Source organism: Fragaria vesca, linkage group LG4 (genome assembly GCF_000184155.1).
Source record: "Fragaria vesca subsp. vesca linkage group LG4, FraVesHawaii_1.0, whole genome shotgun sequence".
Taxonomy (NCBI): Eukaryota; Viridiplantae; Streptophyta; class Magnoliopsida; order Rosales; family Rosaceae; genus Fragaria; species Fragaria vesca.
In genome coordinates, this window is record NC_020494.1 from 18601262 (window position 1) to 18628047 (window position 26786).

Sequence of the window (26786 nt, forward strand, 5' to 3'; positions counted from 1 at the left end):
GCCCATTCGATGGCAGATATTGATAAAATGATATTATCAGGTTTCGGGTTTAGAAGACCATGATTATAACAAGACGACTAACAAATCAAAAAATTGTATTTGATGGTGATGTGAGGTATGGGATGAGAGTTGAGTTTATATTGTATCCATGCATTCTCGATATGTCATGTTTGTTTGTTTTGACTACTATATAATGTCATTTTTTATTAATATATTAGCTAGCTCTACTGAGTGTTGCTCACCCCTCATCAAACCCCTTGTAGGTGTGGTTCTTGAAGCGTAACAAGTGTTATATTGTAAATTAAAGCTTTCAAGTTTTTCTTTTGTAATGAATAAAGAATGGACATTTTGAAAAAAAAAATGTAATTCTAGTTTATTTGTATCTTTTGTAAATGCTTTAAGCATGTGTGTTTTAAGTGCCTTCTTATAAGGCTTGTAATCTAAATAAAGGTACGAAAGTTGTTGTTTCTTACGTCATATTACGATATCTATCTCATTTTAATTATGGATATTAAACTGTCTGTAATTAGAGTGTGATTCACGCCTTAATTCGAGGTTAGACCTCTCCTCAAGTTGGGGTGTGACAGAATACCTTATTTTCTTTTAAAATTGAGGTTCCCAATGTCAGAATGAAAAGAATAGAATGCAACACGAGCTTGGCAAATTCACCCAATACCCCTGAAAATAACAGTTTCAATAAATTTACGATACACGATGCACGTGAGTCAATGAAAGCCTGATCTTGAGTAAAACAATAAATGCCATGAATTTTTTATGCTAGAATGGTTTAAAAGATGTTAAGAGGTGTCTATAAGCATAGTGTCTATAAGCATACCCAAACGAAAAAAAGCCGAAGGTCTAAAAAATGTGAAACTAACCAGAAACTCGTTTGCTATAGCAAGAGGTTTTGGCTCGAATTTGGTGAAACTTGAAAATGAGGGGCAATACCTCATTTTCTTTAAAAATTGAGGTTCCCGATGTCGGTATGAGAAGAATGTAAGTCAACACGACATTGGCAAATTCACCCAATACCCTTGTATAGTCTTATTTTCCTGTCAACAATTGGTTATTTGGAGGTATACACAGAGGCATCCAACTTATTTGGAGGTATTAGCTTAGCGGCATAACAGAGGCATCCAACTTATTTGGAGTTCTGTGTTATCTTATTTTCCTGCCTGCGATAGATTCATGTCTGCAATTTGTTACCTAAAACAATGGCTCTAAGAATTATTTGGGGGTGTATTATCTTAGCTTGACAGAGGCATCCAACTAAGAAGAAATTAACACATTTGCTCTCCCTCAACATTCTAAAAGAAATAGTAATGATGTTTGTCAAATCGATTATGCGTCCTTGCCTCACAGATTACTCTGACAATTCCATACAGATTATGATCAGACATTCTTTTATTAGGTTGGATTACAGAAAGTAGTTTGCTTCAGGTTGCTCTTGTGCATTTTTACTGTCATTTTTGCAGCAATACATGGCACATCTTGAATCTCTTGGAAAACTGATGGAACTGGCTAGAGATACCTTATACCAGTATCTCTATGACCTTCACTGCCAGTGGTAACGTTCAAAGTAAATCTGAAGCCAAGCCTGGATCAAGTCACAGATTCCAATTGATGAACAAACTTCATGTAATCCAGTTTGTATCCCTCTTTCGTCGAGCTCAGTATATTAGTATCACCTATTTTGAATGAGTACATTGCTAGATGATGTGTTTTGCTGCCCTCATAATCTATGGCCACTAGCCAGTTTTGTAGTTTCAGACCAATTTACAGTGAAGATCCATTGTTGCGATCTTTTATTTGTTATTGTGCATCCATTCAGTGGGCAGTGTAAACAAAATTCAGTCAGGATTTCATTTTTGGGAGTAGCATCAGCTAGTAAAATTTCCGAATAAAGTGATCTGAGCAGTTGTGCCCCTGGGAAAGGGAAGAAATAAACTAGCAGAATTATAGGATTATCTATAAATCAGTAATAATATATTGGTCCTCAGAACTACGAGATTAAGCTTAATATAGGTTCTATAAAGAGTCTATGACATTTTACTTCTCGCCATTGACAACACAAAGAAATTCCAGAGGTTGCTAAATGTTATGAATTAATAAGAGACAATAGGGAGGTTATGGTCCCAGTGAACATGCATATTTATGTCATCCCCAGATGGATAGCCCATCTTATCAGATAATACCAGATTACCATAGGTATGGTGCTGCAGCTACTGCGGCAATCTTCTATGACACCACATTAATCATCTCTTTCTTTTGCGCTGCAATTCTGTCCTTCTGCCAGGGTATACAAGCACAGATCACTTAATAGTTGTAGATTTATTTCAGAGATTTAAGCACAGAAACAGTTTATCATGATGATAATGGACTTGGCATACTAAAGAAAACTGTTAACAACCAACAGGCATCTAAGTTGACTAATGACTCGACAAAACTTACCTCGAGGTACTTTCCTTTTACAACGACACACTGAGAAGCACTCATGCTATCACTCTTCACCAGGCTATGAGGACTATACTGCCGCTTATTAAGGCCATTTTGTATAGTTGATTCATTTTCACCAACAGAGTCTGTTACTTCAAACCTCTGGGACTTTGGAGGACTCTGTATAGCCGCACGACCTGCTGAGAGTGTGGTGCTCTTTTTAGAATTGCCATTTTGTTCCGTACCCTCATCCATGCAAACTCGTTCTCTATAGAAAAGAACGGCAAAAATCATATCGATCATACAAAAAATATGATAAATGAAAAAAGCTAAATAGCATTGATAAAAAGAAAAAGAAAAAATACTACAGTAATTTGTTCAGAAGTACCTAGGTAATGAAGCATGCTTCCTTTGCAGTGCAGTGCTTCTGTCGCCTTTACCAAACTGTTCCTCAAGATGTGCAAACTGTCGTCTAAATCGATCAACACCACTGATACACAGAAAAACTATTTACTTTAATATGTTTTGATCTCAGACAAGAAGTTTGAACCTAAAAGGAAAAGAATTCAAGATTTGATTCCATGAATGAATCCTCACTCACAGACGTGAAAGTTGAGGCAGACATCAACTAATTGGTCTCGCTTGACAATTTTAAGAAGCAGGGAATTATTGTTAAAAGTTGGAACTGAGGAACAAACTAGAAGGATGAAAGAGTTCCATCCTCACAAGAAGAATGGCCACAAATAAAGCCACACAATCATAAGCATATACATTGCACTTCCATCATCAACACAGTTAGTTCTGGTAATAAATGCTGACCTTGGATACATGAAGCCAATATTATCTGAACCTTCAAGATAGTCATGTAGCATCTTCGGATGATACTCTAATATCTGAATGCTTTAGACCATGAGTAGATGGTAAGGAAGAAATTACCAATAAACAAGAAGCAAAGAATAATTTCACCTAAGAGAGTATCATTCACTGTAGTCATACCTCTCTATAAATTAGCTCTCTAACATCATCTTTTGTTAGTTTCCTCTTTTCAAAATCAAACTCGAGCTTTGAAATGGGTTGCTTAGATGGTTCATTGTCCTTGTTTGCCAATCCATAAAAATATGGGTCTGATAATGCCTGTAAAGAAAGCAATAACCTTTATTAGAAAATACAAATATACGAAGATTAATAATGTAAAAAAAAAAAATGCAGCTTTTGACTATGGCACACAGTTCTTTCACTAAATTGTTACCTCTTCAGCAGAAATACGATCTCTAGGATCAAATGCAAGTAAACGCTCAAGTAAACGAAGAGCCAATGGATCAGCATTAGGCATTTTTTGTGAGAGAGGAGTTGGTTTCTTTTTCTTCATGTTACTTAAATATCTTCTGGCCTTTTCGTTCCGAATCTGCAACATAAAGATGATCCTACTTTGTTGGTGATCAAGAGCTTATGCAAGTCCAAAAGGAAAACATTGAAAAAGCTTTGGAACAATATTCTTATAGATAGAAAAAGGCAACAAACCCTTGCAATAGATTCAGTAGAAGGAGTGCCAAGTAAATCAGTAATGAGATCCAATTGATGTACAACATTTTTCCCAGGAAACAATGGTTTTCCTGTTAGCATTTCTGCAAATATACACCCTATGCTCCAAATATCAATAGCAGGAGTGTACTGCAAAATAGATGTTACAAAATGATTAACTAGATTCCCAAATACAAATTATATGATATAAAATGATTCGGTGTTGCTGACAAGTAGAGTACACATTGTCCGGTGACACTAACAAACAGAACTAAAAGAAAAGTTCATTACAGAAAACTAGACATGTACTCTACCATATAGAACATAATTTAATAGACAAGTCTTCTATTAGATGGAAGAGGCAATGTTGCTTACACAAATGTTAATAACTGGTATTATTCAGGCACCTGAATTTATCATATGTAGAAAATACGACAATACCCCACTCCCCTAATAAGTTAACGACAGATAGAAACTGTAGGAACAATTCAAAATATAACCTACTAAGAATAGTTGTCAACCAACTCCTTAAGTGGCTCTATATGAATGTATCCAACATTTGAGATTACACGGTAAATACCATTACATTCAATCTAATAAACATATTTAGGAGATACCTTATTAAGCAACAACACCACGATATATCCTCATGCCAACAAGAAAAGGCAGCTAAACTTTTCACATAATTACCTTGGAGAAAAAGGAACCACACAGTTCAGGAGCACGGTACCATCGAGTCGCCACATAATCCTTTGAAAAATGTGAAACAAAAAAGTAAGCATTAACAAATAGCATTAGATAAGGAAGCTTAAAAAGATAATGATGGCAACATTTCAATTCACAACTTTTCCTTTCCATAGAACAAAGTTCAACAAACACATACAGTCCAAAAGACAGTTGATGGGGCATCACTAAATGATGGACGAGCAAGACCAAAGTCACAGATTTTCAGTTTGCAGTCTGCATTAGCAAGTATATTCTTTGGCTTTAAATCTCGATGGAAAACATTTCCTGCAAAAGAAAAGACAATCATCAGAGACACGTAATATGCTAAACCAAAGGAAATACAATGGTACTGCAAAATGGAGGTCAAACCTGTATGTATATACTTGAGAGCTCGAAGAAGCTGGTACAGGAAAAACTGATAATGCTCAGGAGTGAGATCATCGTTTGCCCTTATAACTTGATGAAGATCAGATTCCATCAACTCAAATACAACATATATATCCTTGAACTCTCGTCTACAAGGGGGTAGCATTATATGCTTTATGTCCACAATATCAGGGTGGTGCAGTAGCCGAAGGAGCTTAATCTCTCTCAAAATGCGAGTGGCATCAGAGACATGCTCAAAGACATCATTGATTTTCTTAATAGCCACCTTCTCACCAGTGTGAGTATCAACTGCAGATGCAACAACACCATAGCTACCTTTGCCAATCACTTCTTGTATCTCATATTGACTAGCCTCACCGTATTCGGTGAAAAACTCGTTGTCAAGCATATTCTGAATTGCAGAACTTATAATCAGTAATCCATAAGACGAAAACAGATTGAAAAGTGCACACTTGAACTGATAACCTCTAAGTGAGAATCACCAGAATAATTGAGTGTAAAGACCAAAAACCAACAGAAGAACAAGGACTAAAAAGGTAGACCCTTTATAAAGAAATTATAAATCAGTACAAGAAATATCTCACATCAATTTGCAAATCGTTCATTAATCCTAAACAGCAATTTACAAAGAATTTAACCTGTATAAACAAGTAAGACACAGAAAAGTTCTGTACTTTCACATACTTTAAAATTCTAGCTTGCAAATGATAGGAACGAATCTAAACAAAGTAGAACACAAATAACTTACCTTTAACAAGAAAAAAGAAAAAGAAAAAGAAAAAGTTGGCAAGTATAAGAATCAGACCACCCAGAATATAAGAGTAGCCTGACCCTTTTCAGCTCTGAGATACCTCCAACCAACCCAGAACCCAAAAAAGAAAAAGAAAAAACGCGTAGGATCTGATTCAATACATGAACCAACCGATCACATATGTATGTATACAAGTATGTATATATAGATATCCAGCAGTGCAGATTTGAACTTGTCAACAGAACAAACTGTGATCACCACCATAAAGTCAAAAACTTAAATTAAAGGCAATATGGGATAATGAAGAGGTAAGGAAGGATTGTAGAGAAGGCCATACATATATATATATATATTCATTTCACAAAAGACAACCTCACACTCCTCAAAATGCGGACCTTATCTTATCACAATACCAGATTACAACACAGAAAAAAAAATAAAAATAAAAATATAAACTCGATGAGTTACACAGTGTGTAAGATGAGGCTGACCTTATGATGGTCCGTAGAGACGAGTTTATGATTGGTTCGTATCGGAACCTTGATGGGTTTCAGTCCACTCATGTCAAGGTCCACCGTGATCGTCAACTCTTCATCCTCCTCCGACCACTGGTCGTTTGCGACGGTGGCGTTATGGTGGTGATCGGGGGAGGAGGTAGAAGATGAAGATGTAGAAGTGGAGATGCGTTGAAACCAGCGAATCAGGCCGTCCATTTCATCTGAGGTAAAGTGTTTCAAAAGAGAATGTCGAAAAAGTTGAAACCTCTGTAGAGGTGAAGAAGAACAGTTTGACTCTGTGAAGTCCCCCCTGTTTTAAGCGTTTAGACTTGTTTGGTTTGGTTTTGGGTTTCTGTTGCTATTAATCTATATCGGTTTGGAAATAAAGTAATCAATGAGTTTGTAGATATCTGTTGTGGGTTACTAATTATAATTATCGTGTAATTAATTTATTAATTATTACTATTACTATCCGATTAAGATGCTAGATGTAGTAGATTATTAAAGAGTATAAACAGACATCTGCCAAGCTGTTTCAGAATTATGTCACACTAGACATGATTTGGCTATGTCGTGTCAGACTATTAGAGCGTGATTCAGATTGGAAAAATGTGAAGTATAATATATCATAAGGTCTTGCATCTCTTGCAGACATTGCTAATTTTAATGCTCCAAATTCTTCACTGCATTGTTGGCTATTGTGTATTTGTGTAGGATAGAAAATTAGTGAGAAAGGTTTTGTTTCTGTGATGAACATCTTGAATCAGAAGAGTAATGTAACATTTATTTTCAAGAAAACATCAAAAATCATTCGGCGTTTTATACCTAAACTGTGATCTTCCTGGTAGAGTACACATCTCTAATACCTTATTGCAAAGTGAAAAGAATGAACTAGAATCTACTAAAGCAGACCTGACACTCAGTTTCTCATTCTCGACTGTGTGATTGCAGCTGCAGCATATCAGTTTCTGAGGGTTCGAGATTTCCTCTGCCTCGCTTCGGTTTAGAGAACCTCATGTTAGTTGCTTGGTTTGGGGGCTGCTGTTGCTTAGGCTTAGAGTGATGCTGAATATCTGAGCTTGATAGAACTGTCAGGGTGGTTTCTGTATGTGGCTTTGGTTTAGGAGGTCTCCCAGGGCTTCGTCGCTTCAGTGGCTGCTCAGCGTGTGGATTTTCAAGAGCACAAGGTACTTCACTAGTAGTACTTGCCTCCGTATCATATATAGCTCTAGACTTCCCTCGATGCCTCTGAGGCTGCTTCTCATTAAGAGGTTCAACATCACACGGTAATTCAGCATTCGTACCTAAATCCATATCATTTTTAGCTTTTGATCTCCCTCGACGCCTTGGTGGCTGCTCCTCAGGAACATAGGGCACCAATGCCATAACTTTATTAGCTTTAGGTCTCCCTGGACGCCGTTTTTCTTTGCCTGCTGTTTGTCGCTGAGATTGTGGCTCCTCTCCACTCTGTTGTTCTTCTCTTTGATTATTGTGTTTTACTACTTCATCTTCACCCACCTCTGCTTGAATAGGTTTCCGTATCATCTCATCTTTCTTTGCTTCTCCCTGGTTATGCAATTTTACATATGCTAGTACTGCCTTCTCCACCTCATCCATGCTTGGCCTCTGCATTGTCAAAAAAATTACACACACAAGGACTGATGCTATCAGCACTAACATACATACCTGCTAACAATGAAAGCAACAAGATGCATGTAGCCACAAATCAATGCAAAAGAAAAATCAAGACACAAACCAGCAAAACTAATATTCATATCCGAGCAGCATTGTTCAAAGATCAAAGTGAAAGTCAGAACAACGACACTAACATGTTACAACAAAATTTACTACATTAGGGAAACAAGAATGTAAAAGAAAGGCATACGAGAATCACAAAGAGTGGTACCTCATTCTGGCCTTCTCCTCCTTCAATTTCCTCTTCTTCAAATGCTTCATTATTCAGCTTCCCTTCTTCCCTGCCACGCCATCTATCCCGGCCTCTTCTACCCTTCCCCGGCCGCCTTTTCCTCCTCGATACTGTCTCAACATCAACAGAACCCACATCATCACCATCCTTAACCAAATTAAAATTGTACCTCCCACCATCCAACACAAGCACCCCCATCTCACATTGCTTCTTCAAATGAAGCCTCAACATACCCTCATGCGCCCATGGCAAATCCTCATATTCCTTTTTGATAAATTCTGATATGTTAACCCCACTCACCCCTCCTTCCTCATTCAACTCCTCTATTGCCCTCTGTATCATCTACATTCCCACCAAAAAAATATATCACATTAAGCCAATCACTTATTTCACAAAGTTAATCTTAAAATTAGATCACGTTACAAGAATGGTACTTTTGAAGAAATGTGTTTACGAAAAAAAAAAAAAAGTAACAGTGCTTTAGAGTTGTTGATATTACCAAGGCATAAGGAGGATGAGAGGGAGTGTAGAAACTAGGGATGAGCTGCTGGATGCGGCGTTCAACGACGGCGACGTTGGTGGCTCTGGCAGCCCCCGCACGTGCCAAAACGGCGTCTCTTAGCTTGCACATTATGCGTTCTTGCCTCTGTTGTTCGAGGTTTTGAGGACAAAGCTGAAGGGGTTGCTGAGGTTTTGGGATTGCCATTACGGAGATTCTTCAGTCCACTGAGTGACCACTCCCGTTCACTTCTTCGAACGGGATGGATGATTATTGTTGTGGGTTCTTCAGTTGTTGGTTTTTTTTGTTTCCAACTAGGGTTTAACTCGTTCTGTTTCGAAACTAGAACTATATGACCAAATCTTTGTCATGAGAATCTTTTAGCAATAGGACTTTACCAGGTTAAAAAGTTAAACAGTAAAAAGGAAATAAATAAGACCCCTCTCTCCTCATCTGAAGATCATTCTGAGGAAGTCAGATGACGAAACAGAACACATATCTTAGTCCTCCTGTGGTGGAGTACCAATATCCATTACCTTTGAAGTTGTAGTCCAAGCCAAAATATGAGCAGAAGATCAAGTTTTTCCAACGATATGAGATTACAATGGATTCAAAGGACAAGAAAACCTGTTGGCATTTTTTCCATTAAGCTTTGATACACTGCATTCTGCAATCGCCATTCTAGGCAAAACCCGCTGGAGATTGGAGCAAATATGTCATTCCACAAAGACTTTATTGTTACAAAATACCAACAACAATGCAAAGATCTAACTTGAAGTTCTCTCATTCTCATGTACAAAAGCAAGAGTCCTACTTTACTTTATCCAAGTTTCAGGTAAAATGAGTTAATAAGATGGACTTCTAACTACACAATCACACCCACAAGATTCACCATTTTGTTGATTTACATTTTGCAGATAAAGTGTTTCCGTCCAAATAAGGTTTGAAGGTCTTCATAACTTCCTCATATGTTGGCCTCTTGTAGTCCGCTGCCTGTAATTAGTCATCTCACATATATAAGTATGTTTCATAAACATAATGATGAACTTGATTAACTAGAAGACAATGTTGGGCAGTACCTGCTCGATAACTTCTTCAGGGCTCGCCCATTTCCACTCTGCAAACTCTGCATCAGCTTCCCCAGTATCTAAGTTGATCTCACTCTCATCCTTTGTGAATCTCATAAGAAACCTGTTCATGTCCCAAATTCATTGTCAGGCAACAAATACTTCTGTATGCATATGTCCTAAAGATGTAGTTACACAATGAAAAAAACAAAGGAATAGCATCAAACAAGTTTAATTTGTTCATAATTTCACAGAGAGAGGAAGCCTGATCATAACACAGAAAGGTAATTCATGTTTCATAGGTCATTAGATGTGACTCAAAGCATTTGTGATCATATCCCATGCACTGAGAATTCAAACGAGGTAGATAGCCAGAGCCAAATATATTGAGAAATCAAGAATCATGGATTACAGATCCTCAGTAACATGATCCGAAGAAACTTAAGAACATAATAACTTAACAACAATTATGGAGAACTTGTTTCGTAAGGGAAGGACTGAAAGTTGGCAGCAGACACTTATTGTTATAGTTCACGCAGAAGCTGAGAAAGGAGTTTTGACAGACAAGTTGCAAGCTTTAGAAGGCAGGTCTTAAATAAAGTGTGTGTATGTGAAGGAAGAACTACATGCCATTTTTGTGCTTGCCCATGCCATTCACCTCCCCAAAGGCGATTAACTTTGGTCTTCACGGCAGGTGGGAAGTCATATGTCAACCAATTCGGAACCTGTCAATACATTAACCTCAATCATAAGTACACCAACTGATATGGTACTTCAGTGCTGTATACTTATCCAACTGGGGACGCAACATATTTTGAATATAAGTTAAAAATGCTTTGAATTCTATCCAAGGAACTAGTTCTAGACACAAATTCTACAACCAGGGTGTTTTAACACTACGGAATCTATTACTTATAATCAATGTCGAAGATGCCTACTTTCTACCACAACAACCTAATGGTTAGTCTAAAGAATGAATCTTGCCGGTCCATCTTTATCATTTTCCCTAGCATCCTCCCCATTCTCTGGGACATGAATCTTTTTTCTTTACACATGAACGGTTATATTATCCAATACTATTCCCAAACGATTACAGCTTCTCAGAATGAAATCATGTCATGTCATGACATCACTTTCATAAATAAGCCTGCACATTTACATTCATTGTAACACTGATGGTACTGAATTCTGTAAACAAACCTCGGCTATAATTTCAGCAGACACTACCCCAGTCTCTTCTCGTAGTTCCCTAATAGCTGCTGATTTGGGTTCTTCACCATCTTCAATACCGCCCTGAGATTGAAGATCAAAAATAAATAAATCTATACCAAAATTTACACACAACTAAGACTAAGTGCCTAACTCAAAGAACTCGACAAAAGCAGAAAAACTGAGACCCTCTCTCAGAGACATTAACAAAGCAAACAATTGCAGAGAAAGTTTAGCCAACAAAGCAAAAGTTTTAGATTCTGTAACATGCAGTACTACAACCAAGATCACTTTAATTTGCTCTATAGTCTACGATTCAAGTAAAGTGACTCTGTTGTCATCGATTCAAGTGTTTGAAACACACAATTAGGAACACCAGTTAGGCAGTAACTATCTAAACTGAATTCAGTAAACAAGGAAAAGGTCTAGACTTTAGACTTTAGACTTTAGACTTTAGACTTCAGTGATTAACTTAATCTCACCCTAAGCAATTAATCTCAGAGAGTTAGTTACCTGAGGCATCTGCCATGCTCCGGGAACATTCAATCTTGATCCAACAAAAACCTGCACCAAATTCCCACCACAGTTATAATTTGACTCCAAACTCACAACATAAAATATATATATATATATATTCATAACTTGAGAGCTGCTCACAACTCCGATTAAAACGAAGTTCAAAGAGTCCAAGAAAGCAAAGATTACATGAAACAGTATGGTATATAGCTATCTGAAAATTGCCAATGATCAATCTTTTAGCATAACAGTAATAGTAACACAACAGCAAGTTCACAGCAAAACAGAAGAGAGAAATCTAAGCAGCAAAAGACAAAGCCAAGAATAGAATGAACTTGAAAGCAAGAAAAGAAGAGAAGAAGAAGAAGATGACCAGGTTATCTGAGTTAATGAGACAAACGCCGACGTTGGGACGGTAACCAGGTGGGAGATCTTCCATTGCTGTCTCTTTCTGAGTCTCTCTCTGCTTTGAGATTGCTTTCTCTGCTGGCTCAGACTTTGAGAAGAAAAAGAATAGACGAGAGAGAGTAAATAAGAATGCTGCCCTCACAAAATCAGAAACACCCTCCCTCTCACTATAAAAAAGAATTAGATGGCTTTGTGGGAATTAGTGACGTTGACCATGACAGAGCTAAAGGGGCTAAAGGACAAACAAAGGTAACATAAAGTAGTGGGCGAAGAGGGACGTTGACTTTTGGAGAAAGCTTAAGTGCACTCTTGTTTATCTTATTCAACATCATCATCATCATCATCATCATCATCACATCTTTTTGTTAGTTATTATTTAACTCTCAACCAAGCTGTAGTCTATCAATAAACTATAGGAGGCTCATTTTTCAACTAAGCCCAATTATGTTGGGCTTTCTTTGGGTTATAATATAATGAAGCCCAAATTGGGAGTTCTTTTTGGATTCCAAATGGTAGTTGCTACGAGGCAGTAGCATCATACACTATGGTCATCATTCATAAGGAAAGAGTATGTAACGGTTGGTGTTGATGGAAAATGTATGCTTATGCGAATGCAAAGACAGGCACTTGAAATTTACGTTTCGTAAAACTGATTGTTATCCGACCAAACATGGTAATTGGTTGGTCTTCTGACTGATAAAACATAATCAAACTGCAAAGGTAAAGCATGCTTGATCCCTAGAACTTGATAAACCATATATAAACATGAAAAAACTCATCTCAATGACATGACCACGAGATGAGCATTATATACCTTCCTGATCTAACCAAATAGCACCTCTAAGCTGTTACAAGGACTACCTTGTTCCTTTAAACTGTTACAAGGACTCCCTTATTTTTACCAAAACAAAATAGTGTCTTGGCTGCTATTCATTCTTAGTTTGCATGTCTACAAAGCGAATTGGAAAAGTCTCTCCGCAAGTTCCTGCAACAAAGAGCATAATGAGTATAGGCCAGGGTAAGCATATAGGTTGCATCAAACAAAACAAGCTAGAACACTCTACATATTGGTAGCTTGAATACGAATCTATTTTATGCATAATTTACAGGTTTGAAAATGCACCAAGATAATTATCGAACCAAGAATATGTTCCCCACAAATAAGGTTTCAAATGCATGCTCTACTTTTGAGAATGATGACAAGGGACTTGTGCACAAGCACATGAAGTTATACAAGGAAAGATTATTTATGTTAAACATAGAAACTATTCACAAATTCGGAAAACAAATGCATGCTCAACTTTTGAGAATGATGATAAGGGACTTGTGCACAACCACATGAAGTCATATACAAGGAAAGATTCTTTATGTTAAACATAGACTATTCAGAAATTCGGCAAACAAAAGATCTATCAGAATTAAGTCAAGCATGCTCAAGCATCCATGGTTTTTTTTTTTCTGGACATGGAAAGGGATTGCCCAAGTAAATAGTCTCACAAGATGTTGGTTGCAACTTGAGTTCAACTGATACTATTTCAAGTAAAAAACTTCAACAAAAAAAACAACAACCATATCCACGCTAGACTGCCCTGTCAGGTGCATGAATGAAGATATAACATGAAGATTTGCAAAATAACTTCTTAGTAACTTTTCTCTTAAGACTTTTCATTCATCCATAAATTTTTTTTCGATTTTCACTCGAGACTTTTCAATCATCATTCGCCAATTTATTTCAGACAGTGCTCACTAGGCTTCACATTTTGAAATTATGTATGTTAGTAGAATACACAGAGCTTGAGATAGCAGTCATTTTAGACTTTTTGTTCAGCTCTTGTTTCTTTTCTTTCTTTTTTTTCTTCAATAAAAAAATATTCTAATGATTTGCACCCGCAGCATCTATACTAAGACTGACCATTTGCACACATACAGATACATACATACACACATGTATAGACTTATGCACATATATATAAATACACACACTTATGTACACACACAATTTAACAAAAATAAATGTTTCAAATTACCTGCTTGGCAGAAGGAACTTTTGGTTCACCCCATTCCATGGCCTTCTTCTCAAGATATTCAAAATCACCCTTACCAGCCTGTGTAAAAGGAGCATACCATGCATTAGCCATCTAATCCATTCAAAACCAAGACATCAAACACAATAATTTAATTTCTTTACCTCTATCTGGGCCCCAACTTCTGTATCGAAACTCTCATATCGTTTGCGAACAAGCTCAGCAAGAGAACCGTCCTTGAATTAGAGAAAAAAGATTATTTATATGGAAACAGATATTCATAGGACAGTTAAAAAAATTACAGGATATATTATACAAATAAACACACATAGACAACCACAGTACCTCAATAAGCTTGGCAACATTATGAAGTCCACGTGCCAGCGTATCCATTCCACTAATATGAGCAACGAACAAATCCTCAACATCTGTGCTTTCTCTCCGTCTAAAAGTTGTGGAATTACAAAAAACAAACATTAGAAAAGGAATCTAAACTTTCACCTTGAAACATAATATATATTTGGAAATAAAAACCAAATGGAAACACATGTACTGACAATTTTGCATCAAAGTTAAAACCTCCTGGTGCCAGTCCTCCCTGTTACAAGGCGGCAAACGAAAGATAGCTCAGCAACTTTAAAGTTATTGGCTAATATGAAATTTCATGTTACATCAAACTTATAAATCTTATAACTACAAAACAAATGCATTTCAAGGACGTACATTTTTTACCACAGTGAGCATAACTCGAGTTGCCTCTGCAATGTCTGTGAGAAACTCATCTGTATCCCATCCTGTGACAATAGACTCTGTCTTTACATATTTCATTCTTGGAACAGTTTATATATATCTATATATACACACACACATACATACACTAATGTACACACACACACACACATGACACATGGACATATGTTAGAAAACTAAAGCCGGCAAATACCAATTTGAGGATCTCCAGTGTTTGCATCAATGTTTCCCAGTAAACCATTGAGTCTTGCAGTTTCGAGCTCATGATGACAGCTGCACAGTACATAAGAGTCACACATTTGCAGAAGGGTTCACATTTTATTATGTAGCGGAACAATGATAAATTGACATGTGAAGTACAATTTATTCTACGTAAGCTCAAGTGGTAAGATGAAAAACTGGATGTACCTGTGACCAGATAGAGTGGCATGGTTGCACTCAATGTTAAGTTTAAATTCTCCTACAAAAGGAAATGAAGAGACAAGGCTGAAGATTTCTTTAAGTTACGAGTAGATAAAATAGCAGATATGTTTCCACTTTCCAATGACAAGAATATGACATGATGAAAATTTGTTATGTTTATATAAAAGGAATGTAGTTTTAGAGTAAGATTAGAATTAAAATGTTCTGAGAGGATAGAAAAGAGGGAGAGAGAGAGAGAGAGAGAAGAAAGGATAAAGATGTATCCAACAGATGTAAAAAATTAAATTTAAAATATTTATTATACACATGATACTTCAGAGCATCATTTACTCGTAGCCAAAGTCGGATCTCAACCAACAACTGTAAAGTAAGAAAGTAAACAAATAATGAAAGATGTATCTTCATAGGGTGGGAAAATGATTAGAGAGGACATGGATTACCTAAAAGACCATATTTTCGAAGGAAATTTGCTGTTGTTGCAGCATCCCAGTCATACCTATAAATCATGCCACAGGTAAGGGATATGAATAGGTAAACATAAAGTCCATATCTCTAACTAATCTATTGAAAAACATACTGGTGTTTAGTAGGTTCTTGAGGCTTTGGTTCAATCAATAATGTTCCTGAATTGCACAACAGGACAAAACAAAACAAAAAAATTAGCTCCCTAAAGATTTGGAATAAATACAGAAAAACAAACCAATCACAGATGCTAATTACAGTGTATGATAAGAGTCAACTTTTACACAACTATCTATTACACTGAATACATTGAAATAAGTCAATATACCATTAAATCCAATTTTCTTCTTGTAAGCAACAGCAGCTTCAAGAAACCTTGCCTGTCAATATTCCACCAATAACTCATGCTCAGAAACCGTACAGGATTATAATAAAGACAACAAACAAAGATAGTGTGTCAAATAGTTCCAGATATAATTTTAAAATATCAGAAAACAAACATACCAGATGATCAAGCTCTCGTCCCATGTCAGTATTTAGGAGACTCTGATAACCCTCACGGCCACCCCAAAACACATAATTTTCACCACCTAAATAATGTGTAACCTGAAATATGTGTAAATTAGCAAAGCGCATTTCAAATAGGTGGCAACAGTATAGATCAGAATAATGCAACAAATTAATGCATATACATGCACCAAAATGGCAAACCCACCTCAATAGCTTTCTTAACTTGAGCAGCAGCATATGCATACACACCTAGTTCAGAGCTGTAAAGCATTTACAGATTGTCAGTGGATAAAATAATTCCATAGATAGAGTACAGTCAATAATTGACAAGACCACCACCTAGTGGCACCACCGTGCATGTAGCGAGGATGCATAAACAGCTGAGCTGTGCCCCACAAAGGTCGAATTTTGGCTCCCTGCAACCACATAATGAAGCATTTAAATGAGGCAGAGATGGCTTCTTATACATCCGAAAAAAGCTAGCTGTAGTGAGATGTCAAAGACCATGAATATGATCAACTACGAATGAGAGGTTTGTTATACTTTAGTTTCTTCACTATTCAGATGACTGAGTAGACAGATAAATGAGATAATAACAGATACTTTCGAGTACAATGAATAGCTCCCTTTATAGAACAAACAACCTATAAACATGAGCTAAATACGATGGAGAGACTATAAGTATATGAAACACAGCAAACAACCAACAAGCCATTTAACCTTCACCAACAACAGGCGTGGAAAAATTTCATTTAACTACTGCCCAAAATTGATCACACAACTTTATTTCCTGGTGTACTGGTACAGATTTACCTGAAGATCCTTGGCAAGGGCCACCACTTCATCCAAGTTTTTATTAGTTTCCTGTGACAAACAAAACAAGGTAAATCAACAATTTCAAGTTTATCTATTTGTACAAGCAATGCTATTTCATGAATCATGCTTTCTTTGGCTAACCATTGAAACCCGTCATATAAGAGTAACCTTAAGAAATGATTTACCTCCAAAGTTTTGCCATCCGGAGCAATATCCCTGTCATGGAAACACCACCTGTCGACTCCGAGCTTATTTATGAACTCAAAGTTGGCTTTCACTGCATTGTAAGTTACACATGTATAATTATAATTCAGCCACAATGTCACATAAAGAGAAAGTTCATAAAGGAACCCTAAAGTTAACAGAGGATGTACTCACTTCTTCTCTTGGCCATAGCCACAGAGTTAGTTCCATCCTCCCAAGGCCAATTTTTTGTAGGCGCACCGAATGGATCAGCTCCTGATCCACGGAATGTGTGCCAAAATGCAACACTAAACCTCATCCAATCCTATTGTTGGCAGAAAAGTCAGTCAACAACCATTGAAAACTCAAATAATATTAAAGAGTTACCAACCTTCATTTTCTTTCCTAGAATCTCCTCCTCTGCATTATACCATTTGTATGAAAGGGGGTTCTTGCTAGAGGGGCCCTGCAAGATCAAACGATATATTAGGTGAAAATTCAAATGAAAATAGTTCTGCAAAGAAAAATTTCTTGGAGCTGCAATACTTGCAAAACTTATCCGACCAAAGCCAATAAAAATACAGATGCAACCATGGACTCACTACCAATTATGAGTATCATCTTGCAGTGGTAAAACATATATCAATGCAATCATAACGAAAATCAGTCATATGTACCTCGTATTTAATCTTGGGAATTTCAGGGAAAAATTCCCCTTTCCATTCCCCAGAATCATTGCAATCACTCTCAAGATCTGCAGGGCACGTCTGGGGACCAGCAGTCTCCATTGAAAACAAACCATATGATAAGTTTAGGGGGAAACAAAGTTCGAATTACGTCTAAAAGAAACTTAACATTCTAAATCAAACATTTTACATAAAAGAAGGTTATTTAGTATTTACCACCCCAAAAATCCAGAAGCTGACACAAACAAGCAGCAGCAATATCTTCTCTGCCTTCATTTTCATCAAGGTCTTATGCAAATCCTCTGCAACACATAACACACTGATCAATTAGATATAATCAAACAAAAAACACTTGGGTAACAAATAGTTCAGCCACCACGCATCATCTAATAAACTCACACTTATTATATGAGTAATACCCAGACCCACTATTTATTCAACTCACTGATAACCACCCATCATCAAACCAAAAAAGGTTTAAACTTTAACCATCAAAAACAGAAAAAGGTCCAAACTTTAAACAACCCAAATTTCATACTAGTCGTTGAAAATATTCAGCGTCTCCTACATAAGCAGAAAACAACAGCATTAAACAATTGAAAAGGAAAAATCAGTTGCAAAATGAAAAAACACAACCATTTAGTATTCTCCTCCTCTGTAAGCCTTTATGTTCTTTTATACTCAGAAGGCACTGATGTTTACAAACTCAAAAGGAATTGGTTATTTAGCAACACAGATGCAAAACAAAAGGACTTTATGCATTCAGATACATTTAGGAAGACAATATTGAACTGAAACCCAACATAAAGGCCTGAACTTTCCCACATTATGAACATGAAAATATCAAAAGAAAAAGTTCCTGCAAAATTTAGGCTTCTGATTTTAACCTTGTTCCGATCATTCACAAAAGAAACCAAAAGAAATAATAGCTTTAAATTTAGGCTTCTGGTTTAAACCTTCTGCAAACAATAAGATTAAACACACACAATAAAACAGATAATCACAGCAATCAGGAAAGGCACCTTCAAATTTAAAAGAAAAAATGAAAAAATAAAACCAATCACTTATGGATGAGAAGCTCAATCATACAGAGAAACATATATAGACTTTCCCCTACAGCTTGAATACTTGATCCGACATCACACTTGTTTGGCAATTCGTGTATTTTCATTCAAAGCAAAAACTTCCATTACTTAATAACTTTCCTAATGATAGAATGAAGGTTCGAATGAAAACCCAGAATCGAGTCAAGCATAAACAAAACCTCTCAAAAATCAAATTCCCAATCAATACAAAGCCCACAGAAACAGAAACAGAAAAGATTACGGAGATAGAAACAAATGGTTTAAGCATGAGATTGAATGTTTCTCATACATGCAGAAACTTACCAAGCGCGTGAGGTGGTAAGCAATATCAGGAGAGCGACGATCAGGACAGGACGAGAGAGAAGAAGAGAGGAGCAGGAGTCGACGTCACTAGTGTTTATCAGTTATCATGTTTGTAGAACTGTGTGGGGGCAAAAACGGAAGTACGATGTTGTTTTCCAAAGGTGGACGACACTGAATAGAACACTGAATAGAATTTAAGTAAAACGGTGGAAGAGGATAGAATTGAGGGAAGGATAACGTGGATATGATAAATTTGGTAATGCTGATAATCTCGGGATATACGTGACGTGTTATCAACTTATTTTACATTTAGGATTTCAAATTGACTTGGATTAGATTAGGATAATCCATACATCGTTGATTTTGTAATAGCCAGAATTTGCAGAAGGCTTAGTGCAGTATGGTAGACCAAGTGTCATAGTCAGAGGATGCAGAGCTTAGATGGCCAGCCTTGTTTTAGTTTTGTAAAGAGGATCAAGAGCTATGTCCCAACTTAAATTAATGACATTCCTTTTGTTCATGAGAAATATGATCTCTTATTCATAAAGAAAAATGAAGAAACTGGGTCTACATGATCACATATAGTTGAAAAATCAAGTCATTATATAAGTTAATTTCAAACATCACTTTCATTTTCGTATCACAGTCCTGAACCATGTCATTCGCAGAGTACATGTCCGAATTATGTTGGAACTGTCCTCTAACTCATGATTGGTGTGTGCCACATTCTTTATTTCACAAGTCAATGACTGTATATATTGACTATATAGAGATAATTAAAGGGTTTCACAGTAAAACAAGATCAGTAATTCAGAAAACAAAATTAATCGGATGTTTCAGGAATTAACAAAGAATGTGTAGAGTGCAACCTGATGCTGATGATGGATTCAATTCTTCTTAACAAGTGAAATGACGAAAACGGTGTACTTGGACTTGGGTATAGTAGTACTACTTGATAAGTACTTGCTTACGAGCTTAGCATATTTTTGAAATACGACATCCATTATCTCTTTCCCAAAATGAGACTCGAGCATAGACTCTACCACGACTCTTATGTTATTGGCCACTCGCTGCCCACTGCTTGTTATTGTTCGATCATCGTCAAATGTAGCGTTGGGCATGTTGTTGTGATCGAGATCATCAGCACAGCCAGTATCCCAATCAATTTGGAATGCTTCAAGCTGGTCCTTGATGAAAGACCCTTCTTTTTGAAACATCAGATTCAGTTCCTCTTCACATGAAGTATAGTAGGGCAGGTTGAAGGAATTAACCTTCTCCTCTTCTATAAGACCCTAGAATTAACAACAGAAATTAATGTGTAAATAATATAGTTGGGTAGTGAAGATCGAGGATCGATCTAGAAATTTTGCCTAACCATCAGAGAAATAATTCGAACAAGCAATCCAGAAATGAGTCTTACTTCGGAAACCATGGCCATCAATGCGTGGGCTAAGAGCTCAAACAGGTAGAAAGTGCCCTCATCAGCTGTTGGGTTAGACGATGGCCTTCCCAAGAAGGATAATACCATTCGTCCTCCGTCAACTATCTCTTGTGCCCTAGAACTGAGGAAAGCATAAAAGTCTTTCTGAAACTGCATGGAGTATGAGTCTAATACACACTGCGGGCTGCTCTTAGAAATGTAAATATTTCGTTTGTTGTTTAGGCCATGGGGTACCTGAGAGAGCCAGTGAAGACTAAAAGAGGAATGAATAAAGTGCATACTCTTTCTGGGAAACAATGGACCGTAAAACGAACCCGGCACAGCGGAAATGAAGGGATTCATGACATGTTGATTGGTTTCACGACCATTATTATGGTCTTGCTTCAATTTGTTGTAGAATGATGGGAGTGACATGAAGATGGTGTTGAAGTCGTTGCTATAGAGGTCATTAAGAGACACTCTAAGCTCTGTAACTTTGCTACGTTTAGCATGTATTACATCCATGATCTGCGACATTAGTAGTAAGGTGTTGGGTCCAGAGGAGCAACCCAAATCCGCTATTCCCATGCTCTCCAATCCCATGATATTATTCGATCCCAAGAGTTGTAGCACTGCTTTCTCAATGATCGGCGCCGTGATAGATAATGTTTTTCTCTACAGCAATATTTAAAAACATGTGTTAACTTATAGTAATTAATGGCATGTAGAAGATCAAAAAAATGAAGAAAACCAATATGAAGAACTTGCACCACATTATCTGACGCTGGATGGATAATCACCTGAACAGTGGAGTTTCTGGCATAACTAATTTTGCCATCTCCTTTGTTCATATGAAGAACTTGTCCCACCTCCATCTCGATCTCTGCGTCTACTCTAGCTAGCTCGAAATGCTGCGCTTCTTCTGTATCATGCCAGGTAAGGCTTGTTAATTGAGCACCTATATATAATAATGCCGCTGCCAAGTGCCAACCCCCCGGTGACCTACATAACCTTATCATCATCGTCGCACTAACAACAATTATAGTCGGTGAGTCATGATTTGGTCAGTTAATATGTTTAACTAATAACTTTAAAATTATAGGTTCAAACCTCATTAGACATATGTAGGGTGTGTATGAGTTATTAATTTTTCATCGGTGAGCAGTGACTTAATTGGTTAAGATGTTTATCTAACAATTTTGAGGTCATGAGTTCAAATCTCACAAACATATGTAGGGTGTGTGAATTATTAATAAAAATAAATAAAATAATAATAATTACATATATATACAGAGTGTGCGAGTTATTAATAATAAAAAAAAACAAATATATATTTAGCTAGCTGTCTACAGCAGTGGTGATGAACGTACTAATAAAAACAATTAGAAACAATTATATATTTAGCTAACTTTCCATGAACGTACTCGTGATGACCACTCATCAAATTAATACACTTAATTAGTTGAGAAGCACGCGATATGCTGAAGGCCACGTACATGGAATAGAGGAATAATATAGAGTAATAGAGATATGGTATGATTTCGTGGTATCTATTCTTCTCCAAAATCGAGGATACATGTAGACAATTCACAATTGTACAATTATGTATAACAACAAAGTGTGTAAGAGAAATAGCTATGTGAACATGCACTACAACAAATATGGGCGCGGTTGGTGACCCATCCTCGTGACCAACTAGTGTTGGTCATTAATAGTATAGAATTAGGGTTTAATTAGGGTCTGCCCGGCCTCTACAAGTTTGATTACAATTGAACAAATACGTTGTATTTTTTAGAGTCAGTGACCAATTCTTTTTTCTCTTTAATGACCTTCCAACATATAGCCCCAAACTTCTAACTTGTGAGGCCATGTATATATGAAAGAGCAGAGTTCTGCAATTTGCACGTCGTGTATATGTACAAGAACTTCTGAGCAATTACCTATAACTAAAGCAATTACATATAAGTGCAAAATGTATGTACAATATTAGAGCTATGTAATGCAACATGCATCAATGCAGTAGAGATCTTAATTGTCAGTTACAACAGTTTATATTCGATTCGATGCTTCTACTACTGCAGCTTACAGGTGTGTTAAATAAAAGCAGCTCATTTAACAGTACACGCACCAAATTGAAAGGAACTAGCAGCCTGTTTCCATGAATTCCACTCGACATAGAAACTTCAAGGCTTAAGAAACCGTAAGTAATGCCTTCATGCATGCAACTTCCAATAAAATTGAAGAAACCTTGATTGAGAAAACCATTAGTACGTTGATGGAAGATTATTTGAATCACATCTATATGGTCTGGAACCATAACTTCAACACCGACGACAGCGAAAATCCTATTCATCGTTGAGCTATTCGTCATTTAACAACTTGCATATCTGGGCCACGCCAGTCCCGTCAGACAACCAATTCAACAGCTTTCTCAGACCGGCCATGTATATCACAGCAACTCGGAACTGTGTGGACCATCGATCATCGGCGATCAATTGCGCGGCATCAACAATGGGGGTCCAAAAGAAGATGCAGTTGAAGATGATGAAGACAGGTCCGAAATGATTCTATGCAACTGCAACATTGGGATTCGTTGTAGGATTTTGGACTGCTAGCTTTTGGAAGCAGTTTGGTTATAAATTTATTTAGAGGTTTGGATGCATGCCTAGCGGCCGGCTGTATATATATGTACAGTTTCTCACTTCTCGACAAAAGAAAAGACATGCTCTGATGCTCATTCAGTCATTCTGGTGATCATAGTGAAATGCATGAAGGACAACAAGTAGGTAGCTGGCATGGTTGTGGAATTGAAATATGCATGATTATCGCGCGCTGCGTGGTACTATTTGCCTTGTAACTGTTAATTTTCAACTTGATATGTATTTTTCAATGGTAAACTTTGATATGTTTTTGTGTGTTGTATATATGCATCTGATGACCATGAATGTAGACCCAAATGCTATGATGAATAAAAAAGATCAACAATACGGGGAGAGTGGAAAAGCAGTCTGCAGATTGTTTATTAATTGATTCATATTCATATATGTTTGTTACCGTTATCTGTATCAATTCCAGACGATAAATTTACCGTATAAATAGTACAAGAGATTTTACCCTAGACGATAAATTTTTTCTTTTGAGAAAACCCTAGACTAAGAATTTAGAAATTTCAATTACAAATCAACCGTCGAGTAGTACTTATGTTTTTATCTTTTTTTGAGAAAATGAAAACATAAGAACGCGAGATACATAACGGATGCTATACAAGAAAGACAATAGCTTGATTTAATTACTATGAATTAAAACTTGATAATCAAACATAAATCCACTGAACACAAATACATGAGTAGAAGACATGATTCATTCAGTTTTTCTTAACGAGTGAGATGACGAAAACCCTAAACTTAGGTATGGTAGTCCTATTTGATAAGTACTTGCTAACGAGTTCTGCATATTTATGAAACACATCAGCCATTACCCATTTTCCAAAATGAAATTCGAGCATCGACTCTGTCACAACTCTTATGCTATTGGCCATTCGCTGCCCACTGCTTGTTATTAATTGATCATCACGTTCAAGCATGTTGAGATCGAGATCAATGCCATCAGTATCCCAGTCCACTCCGAAAGCTTCAAGGCGGTCCTTGCTGAAAGACCCTTCTTTTTCTAACACCAATTCCAATTCCTCTACACATGAAGCATAGTAGGGTATGTTGAAGGAATTGACCTTCTCCTCTTCTATAAGACCCTATGATCACAGTAGAAATTAATTGTGTATAGTTAGAAACTGATGGATCTAGAGAAGTTTTATCCACAAGAGAAAGAAGAAGCAATCGATAAATGAGTTTACTTTGGAAACCATGGCCATTAAAGCCTGGCCTAAGAGCTCGAACTGGTAGAAAGTTCCTTCATCAGCTGTTGGGTCAGATGATGGCCTTCCCATGAAGGACAACACCATTCGACCTCCAGCGACTATTTCTTGTGCCCTAGACCTCAGAAAAACCGAAAAGTCTTTCTGAAACTGCATGGAGTATGCGTCTAATACGCACTGCGGGCTGGTCTTAGAAACATAAATCTTTCCTTTGTTGTTTAGGCCATCGGGAACCTGAGAGAGCCAGTGAACACTAAAAGAAGAATGAACAAAGTGCATACTCTTTCTAGGAAACAATGGACCGTAAAACGAACCGGGCACAGCAGAAATGAAGAGATTGGGATCACGGCCATTATTATAGTAATCTTGCTTCAGTTTGTTGTAGAAGGAAGGGAGTGAGAGGAAGATGGAATTGAAGTCGTTTCTGAAGAGGTCATTAAGAGACACTCTAAGCTCTGTAACTTTGCTACGTTTAGCATGTATTGCATCCATGATCTGCGAGATGAGTAGTAAGGTGTTGGGACCGGATGAGCAGCCCAAATCTGCGATTCCCATGCTCTCTATTCCCATGACATTGGATCCCAAGAGTTGTAGCACTGCTTCTTCAATGATCGGCGTGGCAATAGATAATGTTTTCCTCTACAGAAATTAACAGTAACATCATCATTAATGTAGAACAAAATTGAAGTTAGAAGATAATTAAACGAGAGAAAGCTGATTGATTCATTGATGCGCACCTGAACTGTGGAGTTTTTGGCATAACTAGTCTCGCCATTTCCTTTGTTCATGTGAAGTATTTGCTTCACCTCCATACCTCTCCAAACTTTGTCAGGCCGGCGATCGTACGTTAGGACTATGCGGGCTCTAGAGGAGTAGCTAATAAGAGGGTACGTAAGATTTTATAAACTGTATACACCTTAGATTCCTCGCGTTGCTTAATTATTTGCAATGTCAATATTTTTTCTGTAACTTGGTCAGGAATCCTGCACGTAGGAATCTCCAGCTACTACTTGAGGGGGTGTGGGGGTGGGGGGTGGGGTAGGAGGGAGATCGTGCGGTGGAAAACCGGCCGGCATGCTATGCCGGTCGGTACAGCAGAAATTTCCCTACTTGAGTCGTAGTTTTCTGAATAGTACGTACACCAAATATTTATTTATTTATTTATTTTGGGTGGGAAACGAGTAATTCATTATTCAAGCTTAGAATGTATGTACAAGATTAAAGCCTTGAAGTATACGGGATTCTCCAAAACTAAGCTATCCTCCAAAACTAAGCTATCCTGCTTTCCACTGCTGCAGGCCGGTGTTAAGGTCCCTAGCTAGCTAGAGCAATCAACTTCATTAGCAAAACCTCTTTCAACTTCTTTTGCCTCTTTCTTGAAATCAGTTTCGCCAACTCGGTGCTTTTGAGAACTTCAGAGTTGCTTGCATATTGAGGAGGCCGGAGAGGAAAGCCCTGCACAAAACGAACATATTCTACTTTTGAACATAACAAAATGAGAAATATTTTACCTTTAACTTTTCTGTCATCAGATTAAGTGTGGTTGGAAGTCAACCAATTTTTTATAATCACAAAGTCAGATACCATTTTTCATATTACAGGCATTAATTTCACAAATTCATGCACATGCCGTCACACAATATATAGAGCTCTTTTATATAGAACAGGCAGACTACCCTCTGCTGATTGGTGTGAGCTACTTACATAAGTTGTCTATAGAAATATAGACTGATCATGATGATGATGATCGATCAGCCAACGTTTTCAGAGGGAGGTACTAGTCATTCTTGGATTATTAAGGCAAGGAAGTTTCTATTGGGGCGTGCTATTGGAATATAACATTAGTAATTAGTTGCACTTGCACACCATGACTAAAAAGAAACCAAAAAGAAAATAGTTCAGGGAATAATTTAGGTACGAGGCTGACAGCTTATCTGCAGAAGAAGCATTGAGAAACAAGACTAAATAGTGTGGAAATTTGAGCCTGATAGGCGCAAAAGCACCTACAAAGATACCTTATTATCAAATCAATTATATCAATGTAGTAAACGGCAAATAGGGGTCATTACCCGCAGAGGATTGGTGATGCTAAGACTTAAACACATAAGAAACACAAACAGACGCGTAAACCAGAAATCTGGCAGACTCGACCTAGGAGCAGAAACCTAATTAATTAGCTAATCTAGACTCAACCAAAAATTATGAAATTAAGTACACAGTAACTAGACACAGTGGCGGACTACCACACAAATTTTGAGGGTATTCGGAGTTGGTTTGATTGATGAACAAAAATAGATAAACAGAAGTAC

General features: G+C 37.1%; 6 protein-coding genes across 6 annotated transcripts; all 6 read right to left on the reverse strand.

Moving 5' to 3' along the window:
* Window positions 1–1949: 1949 nt before the first annotated feature.
* On the reverse strand, window positions 1950–6497 carry LOC101300335 (mitogen-activated protein kinase 12-like). The gene is made up of 11 exons (XM_004297321.1): window positions 6313–6497; window positions 5053–5461; window positions 4841–4968; window positions 4648–4707; window positions 3958–4107; window positions 3686–3841; window positions 3433–3570; window positions 3256–3329; window positions 2825–2926; window positions 2452–2704; window positions 1950–2289 (listed from the first exon to the last, which is right to left on the reverse strand). Exons 1-11 carry the CDS (start codon window positions 6382–6384, stop codon window positions 2239–2241), a joined length of 1593 nt encoding a protein of 530 aa, XP_004297369.1. The 5' UTR covers window positions 6385–6497; the 3' UTR covers window positions 1950–2238.
* A 748-nt stretch (window positions 6498–7245) lies between these two features.
* On the reverse strand, window positions 7246–8951 carry LOC101291622. The gene is made up of 3 exons (XM_004298419.1): window positions 8745–8951; window positions 8225–8587; window positions 7246–7944 (listed from the first exon to the last, which is right to left on the reverse strand). Exons 1-3 carry the CDS (start codon window positions 8949–8951, stop codon window positions 7246–7248), a joined length of 1269 nt encoding a protein of 422 aa, XP_004298467.1.
* Window positions 8952–9386: 435 nt separating this feature from the next.
* Window positions 9387–12103, reverse strand: LOC101300614 (nudix hydrolase 25-like). Its single transcript, XM_004297322.1, has 6 exons — window positions 11910–12103; window positions 11534–11584; window positions 11012–11104; window positions 10442–10536; window positions 9824–9935; window positions 9387–9737 (listed from the first exon to the last, which is right to left on the reverse strand). The coding sequence occupies exons 1-6, from the start codon at window positions 11973–11975 to the stop codon at window positions 9633–9635; spliced, it is 522 nt and encodes a 173-aa protein (XP_004297370.1). The 5' UTR covers window positions 11976–12103; the 3' UTR covers window positions 9387–9632.
* Window positions 12104–12549: 446 nt separating this feature from the next.
* Window positions 12550–19355, reverse strand: LOC101300901 (xylose isomerase-like). The gene is made up of 21 exons (XM_004297323.1): window positions 19187–19355; window positions 18015–18100; window positions 17790–17894; window positions 17504–17578; window positions 17308–17437; window positions 17115–17206; window positions 16927–16977; window positions 16453–16529; window positions 16319–16373; window positions 16108–16209; window positions 15932–15983; window positions 15719–15764; window positions 15582–15637; window positions 15127–15178; window positions 14912–14991; window positions 14692–14762; window positions 14526–14566; window positions 14314–14413; window positions 14133–14204; window positions 13972–14049; window positions 12550–12929 (listed from the first exon to the last, which is right to left on the reverse strand). Exons 2-21 carry the CDS (start codon window positions 18078–18080, stop codon window positions 12894–12896), a joined length of 1437 nt encoding a protein of 478 aa, XP_004297371.1. The 5' UTR covers window positions 18081–18100; window positions 19187–19355; the 3' UTR covers window positions 12550–12893.
* Window positions 19356–19947: 592 nt separating this feature from the next.
* Window positions 19948–21481, reverse strand: LOC101301186 (jasmonate O-methyltransferase-like). Its single transcript, XM_004297324.1, has 3 exons — window positions 21407–21481; window positions 20607–21281; window positions 19948–20478 (listed from the first exon to the last, which is right to left on the reverse strand). The coding sequence occupies exons 1-3, from the start codon at window positions 21479–21481 to the stop codon at window positions 20074–20076; spliced, it is 1155 nt and encodes a 384-aa protein (XP_004297372.1). The 3' UTR covers window positions 19948–20073.
* A 2489-nt stretch (window positions 21482–23970) lies between these two features.
* LOC101291918 (jasmonate O-methyltransferase-like) lies at window positions 23971–25289 on the reverse strand. Its single transcript, XM_004298420.1, has 3 exons — window positions 25215–25289; window positions 24457–25116; window positions 23971–24354 (listed from the first exon to the last, which is right to left on the reverse strand). Exons 1-3 carry the CDS (start codon window positions 25287–25289, stop codon window positions 23971–23973), a joined length of 1119 nt encoding a protein of 372 aa, XP_004298468.1.
* Between the last annotated feature and the right edge of the window lie 1497 nt (window positions 25290–26786).

Bases quoted from the DNA above. Each gene is read 5' to 3' on its own strand.
- LOC101300335 (XM_004297321.1), bottom strand. From the start codon at position 6,384: ATGAGTGGACTGAAACCCATCAAGGTTCCGATACGAACCAATCATAAA. The intron at 4,708-4,840 runs GTATGTGTTTGT...CATTTTTCAAAG, and splicing joins CATCAACTGTCTTTTGGACT to GATTATGTGGCGACTCGATG. The intron at 3,571-3,685 runs GTAACAATTTAG...CTTTCTTTACAG, and splicing joins ATCGTATTTCTGCTGAAGAG to GCATTATCAGACCCATATTT.
- LOC101291622 (XM_004298419.1), bottom strand. From the start codon at position 8,951: ATGGCAATCCCAAAACCTCAGCAACCCCTTCAGCTTTGTCCTCAAAAC. The intron at 8,588-8,744 runs GTAATATCAACA...GTGGGAATGTAG, and splicing joins CTCATCCTCCTTATGCCTTG to ATGATACAGAGGGCAATAGA. The intron at 7,945-8,224 runs GTACCACTCTTT...TTGACAATGCAG, and splicing joins GAGGAGAAGGCCAGAATGAG to AGGCCAAGCATGGATGAGGT.
- LOC101300614 (XM_004297322.1), bottom strand. From the start codon at position 11,975: ATGGAAGATCTCCCACCTGGTTACCGTCCCAACGTCGGCGTTTGTCTC. The intron at 9,936-10,441 runs GCATGTAGTTCT...GGACATGAACAG, and splicing joins CATGGGCAAGCACAAAAATG to GTTTCTTATGAGATTCACAA. The intron at 9,738-9,823 runs GTACTGCCCAAC...GACTAATTACAG, and splicing joins CTGAAGAAGTTATCGAGCAG to GCAGCGGACTACAAGAGGCC.
- LOC101300901 (XM_004297323.1), bottom strand. From the start codon at position 18,080: ATGAAAATGAAGGCAGAGAAGATATTGCTGCTGCTTGTTTGTGTCAGC. The intron at 16,374-16,452 runs GTGGTGGTCTTG...AATGCTTTACAG, and splicing joins ATGCACGGTGGTGCCACTAG to CTCTGAACTAGGTGTGTATG. The intron at 16,210-16,318 runs GTGGGTTTGCCA...CACATATTTCAG, and splicing joins AAGTTAAGAAAGCTATTGAG to GTTACACATTATTTAGGTGG.
- LOC101301186 (XM_004297324.1), bottom strand. From the start codon at position 21,481: ATGGAGGTGGGACAAGTTCTTCATATGAACAAAGGAGATGGCAAAATT. The intron at 21,282-21,406 runs GTGATTATCCAT...ATATTGCTGTAG, and splicing joins CCAGAAACTCCACTGTTCAG to AGAAAAACATTATCTATCAC. The intron at 20,479-20,606 runs GTAAGACTCATT...TGTTAATTCTAG, and splicing joins TGATGGCCATGGTTTCCGAA to GGTCTTATAGAAGAGGAGAA.
- LOC101291918 (XM_004298420.1), bottom strand. From the start codon at position 25,289: ATGGAGGTGAAGCAAATACTTCACATGAACAAAGGAAATGGCGAGACT. The intron at 25,117-25,214 runs GTGCGCATCAAT...TAATTTCTGTAG, and splicing joins CCAAAAACTCCACAGTTCAG to AGGAAAACATTATCTATTGC. The intron at 24,355-24,456 runs GTAAACTCATTT...CTGTGATCATAG, and splicing joins TAATGGCCATGGTTTCCAAA to GGTCTTATAGAAGAGGAGAA.